Source organism: Chrysemys picta, chromosome 1 (assembly GCF_011386835.1).
Source record: "Chrysemys picta bellii isolate R12L10 chromosome 1, ASM1138683v2, whole genome shotgun sequence".
NCBI classification, from domain to species: domain Eukaryota; kingdom Metazoa; phylum Chordata; order Testudines; family Emydidae; genus Chrysemys; species Chrysemys picta.
In genome coordinates this window covers 244,607,196-244,625,315 of record NC_088791.1, presented here as the reverse complement: position 1 = coordinate 244,625,315, position 18,120 = coordinate 244,607,196, and the positions used below count along the sequence as shown (strand labels likewise).

The 18,120-nt window shown below is 38.5% G+C and overlaps 1 protein-coding gene across 1 annotated transcript; it reads right to left on the bottom strand.

The window, feature by feature from the left end:
* Positions 1 to 903: 903 nt before the first annotated feature.
* On the bottom strand, positions 904 to 10,968 carry ATP4B (ATPase H+/K+ transporting subunit beta). The gene is made up of 7 exons (XM_005309884.3): positions 10,609 to 10,968; positions 8,132 to 8,260; positions 6,880 to 6,993; positions 5,852 to 6,051; positions 4,910 to 4,966; positions 1,982 to 2,074; positions 904 to 1,800 (listed from the first exon to the last, which is right to left on the bottom strand). Exons 1-7 carry the CDS (start codon positions 10,718 to 10,720, stop codon positions 1,639 to 1,641), a joined length of 867 nt encoding a protein of 288 aa, XP_005309941.1. The 5' UTR covers positions 10,721 to 10,968; the 3' UTR covers positions 904 to 1,638.
* Positions 10,969 to 18,120: the final 7,152 nt, after the last annotated feature.

Here is an 18,120-nt window from a genome sequence, read left to right as displayed (position 1 = left end):
TTCAACTGTAAAGGTTGTAGCAGCTTGGGCTGTACTAGATACAGCCACTCAGAGTCCTCTTGCAAGACAGAGGAAGATTTGTATGCTTGTTGCTAATGGCTGAACGCCCTGTTTACTGATAGTATTAGTTTACTTTAGAGCATGAGTAAGTATTTTGGCTAACAAGAAGGTTCAGTATATTGTAGCTTTGGATGTTATTTTGGGAAAGGTGCAGGGGAGGCAGTCCAATGCCACAGCCAGAACAAAAGGTTGGTCTACATCCAATCACCTAGAAGAGAGGCAAAAGCTCACTGTTAATATTGAGACATTAAAGGTCCAGGGGAGGAAAATCATAGGTAAGAACAAATTTTATTTCTTCTCCCTGAAATGCAGAGTTTTCCAAATACTCCTTAATTTGAGTTTAATGAGGCGCACTGAAAGTCTCTTGGTGGCTATGGAGGGAAAGGAGTCTTCACCCCCAAGATTCTTCAGTAGGCTGGTCATTCCAAGTGACAGGCTATTTGTCTGGCTTTTGCTGTGCCATTATGTTTTCACGGTTTCTGGAATGTCCAATTCAATTAAGTTGGGGATTCAAAAATATATTTTTGGAATCGACTACTCTCCAAAGTGCCTCTTATCTATTTAAAATATCCTGGATTTTACCCCAAATAGTTTTTAAAGCATATTGTACTGTACCTTTTAGAAATCTTACTATTTTTCATATCAGTTGTTAGAGTTTGATTTTTAATATTTGTAAATAATTCTGTACATGAATTACTTTTAACATTGTCAAACATGCTTAATTTTTCAGAATCATTCTAGCTAGCCAAAACTCTATGGTTGTAACTAGTTTACAGAAGTAATATATTCTTTGCTCACTTGTGCTTTTACCCCAACTCTGATAGATGTAGTTAGATGCTACAGTTTCATTGATGAGTTTTTATTAAATGGTACACATACAGCAGTTGTAAAAGGTGTAATACTAAATACTGCTATAAGCTACACAGGCTAATTTTCAAGTCACTTCTTTTACAGTCATTGATTTGTATCATAAAACAAATAATACGACTCACTAAACAGTTCAGAATATAATGTGTTAATGCATGATACAGTTAGATTTGAATATACTTTTTGATAGTATATAAGTGGATAAAACTAATGTGTAATAAAATTACATTGCAAGCTAGTATTTCAAAACATCAGGGTATTAATGCGTTTTTTGCAGCAATTGAATTGCTTCTACAATGGCCTAGTAAAGAATAATTATTAGTAGTTTCCAGACAAGTGACTAAAATCGACATCTTGGTACTTTGTCCATGCTTCTCATGAATCATATATGCTCAATTTAGAGGAAAGCCATTTCATAATAGTATTTGTGCTAAAGCACCAACATACAGTAGCCATGGAAAAGCAAATTCTGTGTATACATCAAGAAAAATTACTACCTTGCTTCATATATTGTAAATTATATCTTGATTTTTAGATGGCTGGATATTTTAGTACTGGTATTTACAAAATGTCTTTTGTTAAACTGAAATCTGAGCAAATTTTATTTGGGAATCATGGAAAAAAATAAATATAAAATAATGTGGTGACATTTAAGTCACTTTTCATACCACACCCACTTTTCTGAAATGTCTTCGTTTGTACCAGTAATACCTAATCTTGTATTCTCATTTTGAACTCCACTTTTCCTTCATATGGATCATGAGGGTTATCTGAGGTAATTCCGGCTCCAATGACTCTGCACACAACGGTAACTTCTGTATTCCTTGTAATGTTGAGAAATTTCACTGCTACCAAAGGATTACTGTAGGTGGGCTGGGATGAAAGAGAGATTTTTTTTAACCTTCTTTTGAAAGCTTGAACTATCAATTTAGAAATATAAATTGTGCATTAAATTTTGATCAAATTCACATAATTTCACAGAGATGTTTCAAACTGCTGATCTGATAAAAACATAGGGGAACAAAACCACAAATTTGAGTTCAGAAACATATACCTGTGCTTTCTTTCCATAGTAAGGGAAGTAGTGAAGGTTAAAGGTGCCATTGACTGGGTAATATTGTAGTTCAAGTGGGCTGAAGTCCTCATGCTATTTTTGAAGGTAAGAAATCAGATTTGTTAGCACTCGAACTATAAACCAGCACTCAATTTTCAATAACATGAAATTCAATAAAGACAAGTACTAAGTACTACACTTTAAGAAAGAAAAATCAAATGCACAAATACAAATGGGAAATAACTGACTAAACAATAGTATGGCTAAAAAGGATCTGGGAGCTATAGTGAACCATACACTGAATATGAGCCAACAATGCGGTGACATTGCAAAAAAGGCTAGTATCATTCTGGAATGTATTAACAGAATTGTCTATTCAGTACTGGTGAGACATCAGCTGGAGTACTGTGTCCAGTTCTGGGCCCCACCCGTTAGAAAAGACATGGGCAAATTAGAGAGCTGAGAGGAGAACAACAAAAATGATAAAAGATTTAGCAAACCTGACCTGAAAGGTTAAAAAAAAACCTAGGCATGTTTAGCTGTGAGCAAAGAAGGATGAGGGGGGAACTGATAACAGTCTTCAAATATGTCAAGGGCTGTTATAAAGAAGACCGTGATCTGAAGGTAGGACAAGAAGTGATGAGCTTAATCTGCAGCAACGAAGAAATTAGAAAAAACTTTCTAACTGTAAGGATAATTAAGTACTGGGATAGGCTTCAAGGGAGGTTGTAGAATCCCCATTAATGGAGGCTTTTAAGAACGTTAGATAAACAGCTGTCAGGGATGGTCTAGATATACTTGGTCCTGCCTCAGGGCTGGGAGCTGGACTAGATGACCTCTCAAGGTCCCGTTAGCCCTACATTTTGGTGACTGAATGATTCTAAGTATTTTATAGCTATTAAAACCTAAATAATATGCACAGACCCCAGTTCAGCAATCCATACTTTATCAGCGCAGCACTTGAGAACATGTCTAACTTTGTCCCACTGAAATGAATTCTACAGTCTCAGCTTTCTTTTGAAAAAAATTAATCTCTAGCTGTTATGGTTGTCAAGAGAAACCTTCAAAGAGTGACAAGAGCTAACCAATTCCAGGATATCTGCCTGAGTTTTCAGAGAGCCTGAAACAATTGCTCCGAGTTGTGAACTCCTCTGTTTATTTCAGATACCACTGATGATACTTTAAAGGTCAACTATTTCAGATACTCAGGATACTTAGTTTAATTAGTTTGCTGGTATTCAAAGTATGGAAGAAAGGAGAGGAATATCATATTATAAACATCTTTGATATCCAGTATTGAAAATAAGTAATTTCTTAGCCTAAAGTAGGGATTGGCAACCTTTTGCACGTGGCCTGTCAGGGAAATCTGCTGGCGGGCCGGGACGATTTGTTTACCTGCAGCGTCCGCAGATTCGGCCGATCGCAGCTCCCAGTGGCTGCGGTTCGCCGTTCCAGGCCAATGGGGGCTACGGGAAGCGGCAGCCAGCACATCCGTTGGCCCACACCGCTTCCCGCGGCCCCCATTGGCCTGGAATGGTGAACTGTGGCCAATGGGATCTGCAATCGGCCGAACCTGCAGACGCTGCAGGTAAACAAACTGTCCCAGCCCGACAGCGGATTTTCCTCATAGGCCACGTGCCAAAGGTTGCCGATCCCTGGTCTAAAGGATAAAAATAATTACTAGCACATTTTTAAAACCCAATTTAATTTCATTTATTTAAAATTCTAAAATATGGGAAGACCTTAAACACCACATAATAGGGTTAAAAGGGGTATGTGATTGGTTTCATTTTCCTGAAGGGAGCCTCAGCTTTCAAAAGTCTGGGAAATGCTGCTGTGTGATATCTGAGGGAGACATGGCCAATAGATTGGAAAGATTCTTTCAGCATGTTGACCGGTTTCAGAGTAACAGCCGTGTTAGTCTGTATCCGCAAAAAGAAGAACAGGAGTACTTGTGGCACCTTAGAGACTAACAAATTTATTAGAGTATAAGCTCCACGAAAGCTTATGCTCTAATAAATTTGTTAGTCTCTAAGGTGCCACAAGTACTCCTGTTCTTCTTTTTTCAGCATGTTGTATATTCTGTATTACAAAATACATAGTTCCCACCCTTTATGTGAAGCAATTAACTACGCAGATAGCTGAATGCCAATTTTGTAAATAACTTTTTTTTTCTGTTCTGGACACATTTTATTTTTATACATTTTTCCTTAAAGCCTGACCCAAAGCTCATTGTCATCAATCTGTTGTGGATCAAGCCCTGTATCACTGAAGGTTAGAGAAATTTGCAGCAATGTAACTACTGGTGCAAACCTAGAGTAGAGGCACACTGCATCAGTGTTAACCAGCGCTGGTGCTGGTGTGACTTGCCCAAGTAATTTACCAGGTAATTTGCACCAGTTTAAAAAAACAAAGAAACAAACAAAAAACCAAGCAAACAAATGAAGCCAGTATAAATATAACATGAGAAAAGGGATCCCCCCCCCTCAAAATTATAACTAAACAAACCTTTTTCTTTGCTTGAAGTCTTGTATACTAACTGATTGCCCATAGTAAATTATAGATGAGTAATAAACTGTGGAGGTAAGGTGGTAGTGGCGGAGAACTGATAACATTCAAACTTATTATGACAAGTATGTTTGGTTAGGATAATGTCTGATTTGGTTAGCAATATCTGAACTATGTTTTCAAATGAGTTAGAATAAAGAAATTAACTTTCCATTTTCTTAGTTTCCTGGATCTGAAAAGTATATGCAGGTAAGAATACTTCTACTGAAGGAACAATTGGACATTACAGTGAATTGTAAATTGAAACGTGTTTGCTTAGGGAAATTATTTTCAAAGGTGCAAGAGCATCCATAAATCCTGTTGAAATCAATGATAGCTGCAGTGCTTGGAACCTTTGAAATGTGAGCACTCCGTACTTACTTGAGCTGTACAGCTCACCCTTGGTGCAGTGCCATTGCCAGGGAGAAAATTGATAATCTGAAACATAATAAATGTTCACATTAGTCACTTCAGAATTATTTGTAATATAAAAGCATTGGCAAAAATGATGTATTTAGATTTGCATATTGCTTTGGTTGCCTTTTTCTAGATCGTGGTAAGAATTGTGAAGCTTAGATCATTTTTATTGTATGCAATAATAAAAAACACCTTATCACAAAGTATCATATTTGCAATGTGGAACACCATCGCTTCCTGGCTTCTTTTTTTTTTTCCTTAGTGAGGCTAACTAATTTAATTGCATACATTCGTTTGGAGACTAGTGTTCAACAAGAAGAAATTACTTAATGCATTAGTAAAATTAAAGTTTTTAAAAGTTTTGCTGCCCTCCATGACCTGACATATCAGCACTGGCTTGGGTTGAGTAAACAGGCACATCCTTCTCAGGTGCACACTGGCAGGATCCCCATCACCAGTAGCAAAGACAGAAGGAAGTAAGCACCACTGGGCAGTATGAGGCAGGACCTCGGCTTCCTCTCTGCTGAAGCTTGAGCTGGTAAGCCCTCTAAACAAGGCTTTACTGGAGAAAGTGGCAGTTTTTTTTAAAGGAGTCTATTCTTCACCTGAAAAAAGTACACAAGCTTTCCTTCCACAGCTAGCTCTTGCAAACATTAGTTTCCCCTATGTTGCTCAGGTTTCATTTACTTGGCACTTATGATGTCATAATTTTACTAATTCTCCAGTAATCCATAGGATTGTCCAGGAAAAAGACAATACCTGAATTTCTAATGCAAAATTGAGTTAGTGAACAGCAATGGGTGATGTAGAAACCCCTAGCATGGAAAATTATTCTGATTATTCTTCTATCAAACATTAGTTAACACATCAGTCTTTCTTTTTCGGTACTTTAGGATTGGTACTTACTCTGTTCATTTTTATAATTAAACATGGTTTTCCTTCTGGAAATCCAAAAGTGGAATTTGCCAGGCCAGAGCAGTTTTCAAGCATATCTGATGTGAACTTGCAGGAGAGTTTTGTTTTGTTTGGACCAAGGAATGATTTTTGAAAGAAGTATTTCTCACTTGTGCAGTTGATGTTGGCATGTTGTGCAGTTGTATTATATGCTATATCAGTGTAAAACAAACAAAAAAAATTAATTCCTCCATATCCTGGTTTGTGGCACTGAACTATTTCCCTCACAGATGGTAATTTTTAATACTATACTCCAGTTTTTTTTTTGTGGGAGACCTAGTTGTATTTCTAGAGAGAATAGAATCAAATAGTATTAACAAGGGCAAATTGTACTCTCTAATTCACAGACAAAAACTATGTTAAAATGGAGTGAAGGTTGACAGTACAAATCAATAATCTAGAATAAAATCCATTATGGGGATGTTAAAATTATCCTCAAAACAATCATTAGAAATTCAGGAAATTTAAAGCTAGGGTTTAACTTAAAATAAATCCCAACATATCTTAAGGTATTAGGGCACCGAAACAACTTTAAGTATGACCTGTAGTGACACCAGGCAATAACCACATGATTACAATTAAGGCATATGTGTTTGTGGTCACATATGAGATTAAACTTTTTTTCTTTTTTCCTCCTCATGGTGTCACAATATTAAGATCATTTGGGGGGGGGGGGGTGGCGAATAGGTCTATCGTGGTGCTGCATTTCTTGCATCACCCATTTTACATTAATTTGACTCGTAAGCTCATTAACAGATTTACTTGTAAATTTTCAGAAAATTTATTCTATGCTGAAAAAATGTACTATTTTATACTCCACTGTAGTTGTGGGAAGATATGCTGTATTTTCCTTACAAAGCAAAGAGGACTGCATCTCTACTTTAAGTGCAAAAACTCAACTCTCTGTTTACTAGGGAGCAGTGATCTGTCCTTCTATAATGTTATGTTTATATTGAAATAAATCTTATTTCTTTTCATACCCGAAAGAAATTTGTGAAGAGTTGTTACATATTTCTCCCAGGAGTTTTTGTCAGAGACGTTGTAATAAATTTCTAATCCTCCTTCACCATAGACATCCGGACGTAATGTCACCCCTTTGTTTAAAAAAGAAAAAATGAAGAAAAGAGAAGTGTTTCAGGTATTAATCAATTTATTTAAACTAATTGCAGATGTGACACTGAAATGAAAGCTATCAGTGGAACTCCACTGAGCCCCCTAGTCACTGTTGGAAGTGATTTAATCATCCTGCACAGGAATGATAGGAAATCTTCAGAGGGTGTATGCAAAAATCTATGCTACTTGTGAAATGCTTTCTTTTCTCTATGATTCAAGTATGTCTCCCTTATTTTCAGAATGCCCTAAAATGCAAGTGCGACTGATGTCCTATTTCATTTATACTATATTTCCCCCAGCATTTGTTAAAAGTAGTGGGTATAATTATTGTATCAATTCTAAAAGCCAAAGTATATTTCTCTGTGAAATGACTTTCCAACATGCAAATTTAATGTTTGACAGTAATTATTTTGCCAGTAAACTTAAGTGTTGTTTTCCCTTCCCCAGTTTAAAAATCCTAATTAGGAGCAGTTCTATACCTACATAATTTGTCTAGTGATTGGCTTAACAAATTTTTTACTGTCCCCTCTCCTATCTGTTCATATTTTCAAGTCTTAATCTTTATTGCTAACTCCATGTTTCTTTGTCCACGTTATTTTTACTTTATGCCTTATTTATTTCTTTTTGGCATTTTTCTTTCATCTTCTTTGTTCTCTCCCTTTCTATATCACTTCACTTCCATGGTTCTGTTTCTATAAATCTCACATTACTACTGTCTTTTTTTTTTCTTCTCTGAGTGTACAGTGTCTGAAGAGACTTGAAGGTGCTGCTGTCAAGGAATGGAGAGCTTAGTCCTGTCTTGTTTAGGAAATAAGGGCCCATTTACAACTCTTCTGTGGGAAAACCCATAGAAAGGGAGGAAATTTCCCTGAAGTTCCTCTTGAAATTTCCCCTGATTTATTTGGTGAGAGGGCAGGTTTAAATAGGTGACAGGGCCTGCTCACAAACCCATGAGATCGCCTGAGAGCCAGAAAATGTCAGGACCCTGATCCTGTGCCCCTGCTTTGTGTCCTCAGCACCCTGACCACTCCTCTACATAGGAACTCGTATTGTGAAAAACTAGAGTGATTTTGATACATTAGCCATATGGTATGAAATGGACAGTATTTGTGACTATACCTGGTGATTTTAATCGATCTTGATAGTCCGGTGTATATGGACTGATTGTCCTCATTAAGGAATATATGGCAAGTGAAAACAGCCCAGTCATCACTATGTAGAAAGCAACGTAGTACAGACTGATCCACACTGTAGGGAAAATGTATGATTAACAATATCAGGTTAAAGTGAATATTGCGAGTAAGTCCCTCCCTGCTATGTTTTTGTTTTTAGTAGATGCTGTCATGACTAAAAAGCTTGAAAGGAGTAGAAAAATGGAGGGGCAAAGTAATCCAATGGACAGAATCTTTGTTTGAACTTGACTTCAGTGGGAGTTGAAGGTACTCAGCATCTTCCAGAATTGTGCACTAAATTTGGTGTTTTGAGTCTTATCTGTTAATTTAAAAAAACTTTATTTCTGGATATGTTTCTTCTGGAAAATGTTATAAATTTGTTCCATTTTATAAGGAACATAGTGAAGGTGTGGAGTAACATACCACTGGATATTATTTATTGACTAATAGTTTCTTTCAGCTCATAGGTAAATTTGGATAGCTTGAAAGAAGGGGCTGAAGGCTACCCATTACACACAAGTTTTGGTTTTTTTACGTAACTGGTGATCAGCACAGATTATAAATTGAAAAAAATCTGTGCTGCTTCTTGGCATGACTATTTTTGCATGTTCACCATACTTATCTGCTCATTCCATATGAAGGATATAAAACAGTCCTGATGAATTTCACTGACAACACCAGTCTGCTAAAAATATGATTTGGTCACAGATCCCATTTACACTTATTTCACACTTTATCATTGAATCCTTCTCTGGTAAATCCCTTCTCACTGCCACCTGATTTACAATTGTGTGAGATTAGAACCAGGCTCTGTTTCTTCATACATGTCTGTAAAATACCTAGCACACTGTTAGTTCTACATAAATAATTAATACAACAATCCCCATGGAATAAGTTTTAAAAAATCCCCACTAATTTTTATCATATAACCCTTGCACTCACCAACATTAGGAAAGGTTAATTTTAAGTAGATTTTCTTTTAAATTTACAAATTGCTGTTAAGATCCATTATATCAAATTTCAGCTCAGAAAAACATCTTACAGGCAAATCGGTTATCTCAGGAAAGGAGCAGAGAAGGGAGAGAGTAACCTGCAACTGCCATTAGTATCTGTGGGACAAGAAACCTTTTTAAAATCAATCAGAGCATTCCTTCTTTGAATGTAGACCATGAGACATATTGTTGTTGCAAAGGCAGGGTTGTTTATGGATGGATGGGTTAAGCTGAAATGTGCATCAGTGTGCTGGGATAAAACAGCAGATTTACTAAACAGAAATGAAATCAGAAAAATCATTTTGGAAAGGCAAACTGTATTTCCAGATATTTGGATCTGAATTTTATCTTCACTTGCTTCCCAGATGGGCCTGAAGAGAAAAAAACAGATCCTGTTTCCTGTGTTATCCTGACATTTAGATATTAGGTCCAGTTCCTGTAGTCCTGAGCATCCAAAACAACCAATTAAAGTTAAAAGGAGTTTTGAGTACATAAAAATTGCAAGGTCAGGCCCCCTCTAGTTAATCCTGCTGTCAGAATCGTGTCATAACTATAACACATAGGTATTAATAATTAATGATTATCTTACTTTGCATCCTTCACAATAATTTGAACCAGAATGGTTTAAAACTATTCTCATACTTGAGGAAAATACTTGGATCAGTTTTTCTTTATTAAAATGGCCTATCTGGTTATATAGCCAATTGTTAATATTTATCCATCGTCTCATTGCCTTTGATACGGTGTCTCTAAATTGGTCAGAAATGTTAAAAGTCCTGGCTAAAGACAGCTCAGCTGTTTGCAGTCTGGCTTTGGTAGAAATTCTGAAAAACACTAACTTGCCATAGTTTATTTTAATAATTATTTCTCAGTTTCACAAATCATGGAATCATGTACATTAGATATGGAAGTCAAAGGGGATTTTGCCATTGACTTTGGTGGGAGCAGCATTGAAGACCTTAGTTATTTTAATCTTTCCATATATATCAACCCTGCCAGCACCTTAATCATTTTGGTTGCTCTTCTCTGTGCTTACTCCATTTTTCCAAGTGATTCTTTCATTGTCTTGTTTTAAGTCATGCTTAAAGTGATACATTTCATCCTAATGGTGGTTCGGGAATTTTAGTTATGGCAAAAAAAATCCTTGAATAAGTGAAACAATTAAGAGATTCCAAATCTCTTCATTCAATAACTTCACACTCAGAAACATTTCAGGAAATGAACTTGTGCTTTAACAAAATATCGCATCAATCCCTGGGGTGACTCACAAGCATGCCACAAAAACAAGCGATCTCTATGACCATGCAACATTCATCATCTCATCCTAGCAAATTAATGAGGGACAAACAAAAAAACAAAAGTCATGCAGCTTTCTAACAGCACTAGAAAGAAGAAAAGATTCTTGTTTTTGTAGACCTATGTGACCACATACCCCAATTAATCAAGGTTCTTCCCATTAACTGCCTTGTATCTGGATTCCAGACGAAACGGTTGAAATTTTCCATCCGTTGGCTGCAGGTCTTCTTTTCATTTAAAGCTGCCATTTTCTCAACAACAACAAAAAAATAATAAAATAAAAAATCCCAAACACACAGACAACCCCCTGAAACCCAAAGAACACAAGAAACCAAGAAATTCAACTGATGCCCAAACAGCTGGTCAAGAAGAATACTCTGCTTTTTATACTTTTCTTCCCTGAAGGTCAAACAGATTACACCCAATATCACTGAAACCACCTCATGGCAAAATGTTGTCCTGTATAAACATTGCTGATAATGTACAGTGTTCAGGTTGACAAAGAAAAATTAGTTGCTATCACATGTCCTTCTACTTTCTCTTTAATACCTCAGTAACTCTCCAGTGTTACACGTTTTGTACAGCACCTTTAGAACTTGTGATACGTTCAGCTTGATAACTTTATCTGCTTTGATAACAGCTAAGGAGAACTGCTTCCCTGCATTTTTTCTTTTTTTAAATCTACAAAGATTGGATCAAATTCTACCCTTACAGCACATGAAAGCCCAATCAGGTCCATGGGGTTGCATGGGGAATAAGTTGTCACAGAGTTTGGTCAATTATCCATCCAGTTTGCCACCTTTCACAAGTAGAAGGGGAATTTCTCCCTGCTTTCTACTGGAAGAGTTGTTATAGTGCACTTTCTGATTATATTAACTTTGGCCACATGCAGGACACTAGTCTCATTCACTATGCACCACCATACCAAATGAAGCAAGGGCCCTACAGGAAAAAGTATTGTGTGATAAAGGACAGTTTTGTAATGCATGTGTACAATGAAGCAGAAGTAAAATTGTGTGGGCAACCTTAACTTTAGCATTCCTGTCTTTTGATTGTTTCACTTCACAACCTGAGGCTCTGATCCCTCAAAGATATTTGCTTCTCTTTATGCACCGTGAGTAGTCAAGCTGAAATCAATAGTTGTTTAAGTCTCTGTAGGATCAGCACCATAATGTGCTTTTGCCTAGGTTTTTTTCAGAAAAAAAGAAAGGATGTACACTTAGGATTCAATCCATTTTAAAAAGAATGGTTATGATAAGTTCTACTAGCACACACAGAAATAATGGTTCAGAATTTAGATTAAGATCCTAGAGCTCTTCACTCACTGCTTTTAACCACACTGCCATCCTTCAACTTTATTAACTGATGTTAACTGTCTGTGTTAACCTACTGTCAGAAATATCTAGGGTTAAATTTGGGTCCCACTGAAGTTAATAGCAAAACTTTCTGAGAATTCAGTGACACCAAGTTCTTTGAGTGCTTGCTCATGTGTATTCCACAGTAGGTGTGCGTGCTCGCCATGTGCACCGGTGCTGGAAGTTTTTCCCCTAGCAGTACCCGTAGGGGGAGTGCTGCTGCGACCCTTGGAGTGGCGCCTCTATAGCGCGCTATAAGGGGAGCTACGCACTCCCCCCACCCTCAGTTCCTTCTTGCTGCCAGTGAGGGTGCATTGGAACTACTGCTCCAGCTTCGCTTCGCTTCAGCTCGTCCCTGAACTCATTGTTTGTCGTTAGTGGTACTTGTTTGTTCAACAAGTTTCAATTCAGTTAGTTAGCATTCTCACTTGAGTCAGACGAAGAAGAGGATGAAACTTCTGGTCCTGAACCATCAATGTTACAGGACCCACATTTTCTCCCATCCTCCTCCTCTGAACCACACCTCATAACACAAGGTGAACTGAATGACCTTGTCAGGGATTTGGAACTACCCAAGAATAAGGCAGAGCTGTTGGACTCCAGACTACAGCAGTGGAATCTCCTGGCAGGTGATGTTAGGGTTTCCATGTTCCGTGACTGTCAAAAGGATCTTGTCCCATTCTTCTTCATGGAAGGTGATCTTGTAGCCTGCAACAACATCGACGGTGTGATGGCAGCCCTCAACATCGTTCACGATCCAGATGAGTGGAGACTGTTCGTTGATTCGTCGAAGACGAGTCTTAAAGCTGTTTTACTGCATAATGGCAATGTTTTGCCATCAATTCCAATTGGTCATGCAATCCATATGAAGGAAACCTATGACAACATGAAACAACTTTTGAGGTGCATAAACTATGACCAACATCAGTGGCAGCTTTGTGGCGATTTGAAGGTTGTTGCTCTCTTGCTTGGTCTGCAGACTGGATACACAAAGTACTGCTGTTTTCTCTGCGAATGGGATAGTCATGCAAGAGATTCCCACTACATCAAGAAAGATTGGCCACTCCGACAGTCATTGGAGCCTGGGAGGAAAAGTGTTCAGCATCCACCACTTGTTGAATCAAGGAAGATTTTGTTACCACCCTTACACATCAAGCTGGGTCTGATGAAGAACTTTATCAAGGCCATTGACAAAACATAAGCAGCTTTCAAGTACCTCCGTGGAAAATTTCCAAGGTTAAGTGAAGCTAAGCTAAAGGAAGGTGTCTTTGTTGGTCCTCAGATTCGTGAACTTCTTCGAGATGATGCATTTGACCATGCACTGCGTGGCAAGGAAAAGACGGCATGGAAAGCCTTCCAGTTAGTGGCAATAAATTTTCTCGGAAACAACAAGGCAGACAACTACAGGTTGTTGGTGGAAAACCTCCTCAAGGCATACAAAAGCCTTGGTTGCAACATGTCACTAAAAATAAATTTTTTGCACTCTCGTCTACATTTTTTTCCACCGAACTGTGGAGCAGTGAGCGACGAGCATGGCGAGCGATTTCACCAGGACATTGCAACAATGGAGAAACGCTATCAGGGCAAATGGAGCCCATCAATGCTTGCAGACTTGCTGGACAGTGACAAGAGATGTTCCATTTAATGAATACAAGAGACAAGCCAAGAAGCGCCGAGTAGACACTGAATAGGACTAAACTATGTACATAATAGTTTTTTGCCTTTTGTTTCATAATACATTTTATTTATATAACCCTTTTGCTGATTTTTAAAATGTTACATAAACAGGACAGGTGAAATATTATCATGTAAAGCAACCATCAACACATGAAAAGACCGAGGTTTACAAGTTATGATTAAAACTCTACTATCTACACAATATACATAAACATAAAATGTAAAAACTTAAATATCTTAGAAACAGTAGCCAATCAGTTGTTTTAATTGTCATATTTGAATTCAGCACATCAAAATACATAATAAATAGCACATTTTATCTCTGAAGCAGACGACTTCTCAAAAATTGTAGACCAGTGTTATTGGTAACCCCGACCTTGACCCACAGGTAACTGTCCTTTTTCACTCCTAATGCATAGCTGTATCTGGTATGTCTTGATTTGCATTCATTTCAAAGGATAATTGTAGAGGGAAAAAATTTAAAAAAAACAGCTGATATTTTCTTTTGAGTATTCACATAGTTGAGACAGTTGCTACTGACATTAACATTTGGAGTAACAAAACAGTTAGTATTTTCAACTAAATAGGGCTGGGATCCTGGATACAGCTTGTGAAATTTTGTGCATTTCTATTGGATTTGATCTGCCAGAAGAGTACTTTAATAATCTAATATTTTATTACTTGTTTTACAGTGATAAAGTATGAGTAGGGCAAAATAGAACAACAAGAAAATCAGACTTTTGACAAGTTTCTATTTATTTTCCATAGAAAGAGGGGAAGACAAACAAGAATCTCATTCCAATAATCACATAATTTAACAACAAAACCTTCAACTGAATAATTGGTGAATTATGGGTTTTTGAAACATTACAGAAAATAAGACAAGATCTGGCAATGGATTTAAGGAGATCTAGCAATGGAGGAAAATCAAATAGCTACTGAGAGTCTAAAAGGAATGCCAAGGTTCTTGCAAAATTCCAATTTCAGCGATAAGGTGAAATGAACTTGCAGGAGAAAGCGCTTACTAGGGGAAGGAAAGTAGCAGGTCCTAAAAACATTTCAGTTTTCTCCATATCTAATATCAGACATTCAGGTGCACCTAGAAGACATTAAGCAGATATTTAGCTCTGCCTCAGTGCAGGGGACTGGGCTAGATGACCTACTGAGGTCCCTTCCCGTCATATACTTTGATGACTCTAAGTGTCTGTTTTACATGAACTTTATACTTCATGACAGGTTTCAGAGTAGCAGCCGTGTTAGTCTGTATCCGCAAAAAGAACAGGAGTACTTGTGGCACCTTAGAGACTAACAAATTTATTAGAGCTTTCATGGACTACAGCCCACTTCTTCGGATGCATATAGAGTGACGCTCTATATGCATCCGAAGAAGTAGGCTGTAGTCCACGAAAGCTTATGCTCTAATACATTTGTTAGTCTCTAAGGTGCGATAAGTACTCTTGTTCTTTATACTTCATGTTTATGTACTTGGGGTTTGAGTTTATAGAAGGTGTTAGAGTGGGGGGCTGGGCTGAAGAAGTTGGGGGGTTTTCAAGGCAAGAAGGATGGGGCAACAAGGGGAAAGAGATTGGAGAAGTACGGAGGTGGAGGGAGGGCGTGGGGGAAGAGGAAGGCAGGGGATGTGGGGAAAGGGGCAAGTGGGGCAGGGTGAGAGGGAGGAAGTAGTAGGTGATAGGAAGGGCAGAAATCGCTGTTCATGTTCAGCTGCCTGGATTGGTTTTCTGGGCTCCATTGCTCCATAGGGGGTACAGCTACGTAACTCAGCTCCTATGCCGCTTTCCATGAAGTGTTGCAGGGAAGAGACACATCTCTTGCATTTGCAGCACATGGGCCATCAAGCTGCGGGGCTTTGAGGACCCCCACCAGTAAGGGGTGGCAACACAACAGGGTCTCCCACTAGCACCAATTTTAAAAAATGATATTAAAGCCCTCAAATTTCTACAGAGCAACCGGGAGCTGCACAGCCCCCTGATGATCACTTTGAAGTACATCAGTGCCAAGCTAACTCACAGGCCTTGTATAATCACAATCAAATGGTTCATGTTGATCTATCCATTTAGGGATGTTTTCAAATGTTTCATTAATTCTCTAGCACAAATAGAGGACCAAAGGCACTTAATCTTGCTAATATACAATTTAATAAATCCTTTCCACCGTCAGCTCACTACCATTAAATCAATTTGGAATCTCTACTACGCATGACCTATAAACTTCTTGAACATAACATCCTCAAAAGAATAGACCCTTTTAATGAGCCAATTATCCCTGTCGAACAGGCAGGCTTCCAGCTAAAATGTAGTTGTTGTGACCAAGTTCTGGCACTCTCAACTCATATTGAGGCAGCTGTCAGAAAAAACTAAAAGCTGGTCTAGTATTGGTTGACCTGCCATATGCTTATGACACTGTATGGATTAAGGACCTGATGCTGAAATTTGCTAAAAGTATACCTTCCTACCAAACACTTTGCTTGCTGTGGACCATGCTTAGATGCCTATGGCTGTACCTTTTTAATATTTACATAAGTGACGTGCCTCCAACTAAATCATGAAAATTTGGATATGCAGATGATCTTGCCATGACAATCCAAGCAACCTTTATGACACTGAGAAAGCATCAACTGAGGACCTCCAATCTATGGAACAATACTTCAGGAAATGGAGGCTCAAACCAAACCCTGGAAAAACAATCATAAGCGCATTTCATCTTGATAATAGGAGTGCCAAAAACACCCTGAAAGTAACTTTCTGTGGTTAAAATGTGAGACATGATTACACTTCAACATATCTTGGAGTGAAACTCGACCGCACCCTCACCTTCCATGATCACCTTGAGAAGGTAGCTGCAAAGATGAAAAACGAGAGCCAACATAATCCAGAAATTTGCAGGTACAACATGGGGTGCATTGGCATCAGTGTTTGCAAACATCTGCAATAGCACTTGTATATTTGGTAACTGAATATTGTACACTGGTAGGGAGCAGATGCAGCCACGCGCTTGTGGATAAACAGCTGATTACAGTGATGAGGTGCATCACTGGAACTCTTAAGTCGACTCCAACACCTTGGCTATCTGTTCTGTCTAACATCCTCCACATCCTCCCCACCTCTTTCTCTCCCCCACCCACCCCGCCGATACATCGAACTGCTACAACATTCCGCGAAGCTCAGCAAATCCAGGAAAACAGATTTCTTCCTATCCACCAAGACCTTGACCGTGTTTCCCACCCCAGTTTCTTAAGTCCCGCAAGCCTTTCTGGGAACATTCGTTTAGCCTCATGCAATCAGGCTATGATCAGGAGGAGGCTTGGAAAGCAGATTGGGCTAAACAAGACTTAGAAAATAAGCACCTTGTGCTGGATCGCATGCACCAGGTTCCTTCCACAGTCATCTTGGTCAACTCTGAACCAACCATGGTAGATGGGGACATCTAATGCACAAATGGAAAATCAAGGACTCCCCGGCGTGCGAGTGTGGCTCCCCACGACAGACCATTGAACATATGGCGATATACCTATCTCATAGAACTGGAAGGGACCTTGAAAGGTCATTGAGTCCAGTCCCGTGCCTTCACAGCAGGACCAAGTACCATCCATGATAGATTTTTTTTGCCCCAGATCCCTAAATGGCCCCTTCAAGGATTGAACTCACAACCCGGGTTGCTATATCACCACCTTCTGCCCAATTTATAAACATGAAGGAGGCATTACAGCAATAAATTCTGCTACTTCTGATGTAGCCATTTGGCTTGATCAACTTCAGATGAAATTGTAGTTGCTGCTCAACACCAGCCACATGAAAGAAGAAGAATTTGGAATGAGATGTCCACTTAACTCCCCTACTGGATGCTTTGCATTCAGCCATTTGATGAGAATTGATATTCATTTCCCAAGAGTTAATAAAATATAACCTTGGTGCAGAAAAAATAACCCAAATAAGTAAGTTAGTCACAGTCACTGAATAAGTTCATAAGTGCAGATGGGGCAGATATAACTGGGAAGTAAACTCAATGTAAATCTGAACAGCTACTCAGTTCACTGCAGGCTATTTTTAAAATGTTGTGCTTCTTGGGGTTTTGCAACAGAGGCACTTCCTCACCCACCTTGACATGGAGTTGTGCTGGAAACATCATAAAATATTTGAGCCTTTGCTGCTTGGCAAATTCCCAGGCTCTTTTAAAGGCTGATCTCTGTTCAGCCACATCTTTTGCAAAACCTTGAAAAATCCCCCTTGTGGCATTGCCCAAGCAGTTCTTTTTTCCCCACCAGCTAGATACATTAGTCTTTCTTTTACAATAAATCTGAGCTATTTGACAATCTGTCCTTGAAGTTTGGCATTTGAATCGGGTTTAGGAGCTAGAGACCTGTGGGCTCTCCATAAGTAAGGAGAAATGTAGAACTGTTCATCTGTTGTCTTTATAAACAAACTAATAGATGGTACTGAAACAAGCATGACACGGAGACACCAGAATATTGCTGTGACCCACCCCTGCTTTGTCGCTTTATTTTTAACTAATTCCTAGAGCATGGTGAGAATTTCTAGAGGTAAGTACATTTTGCACGTTCTTCAATGTTATCCAGATGACCTAGCTTCTAGTGGGCA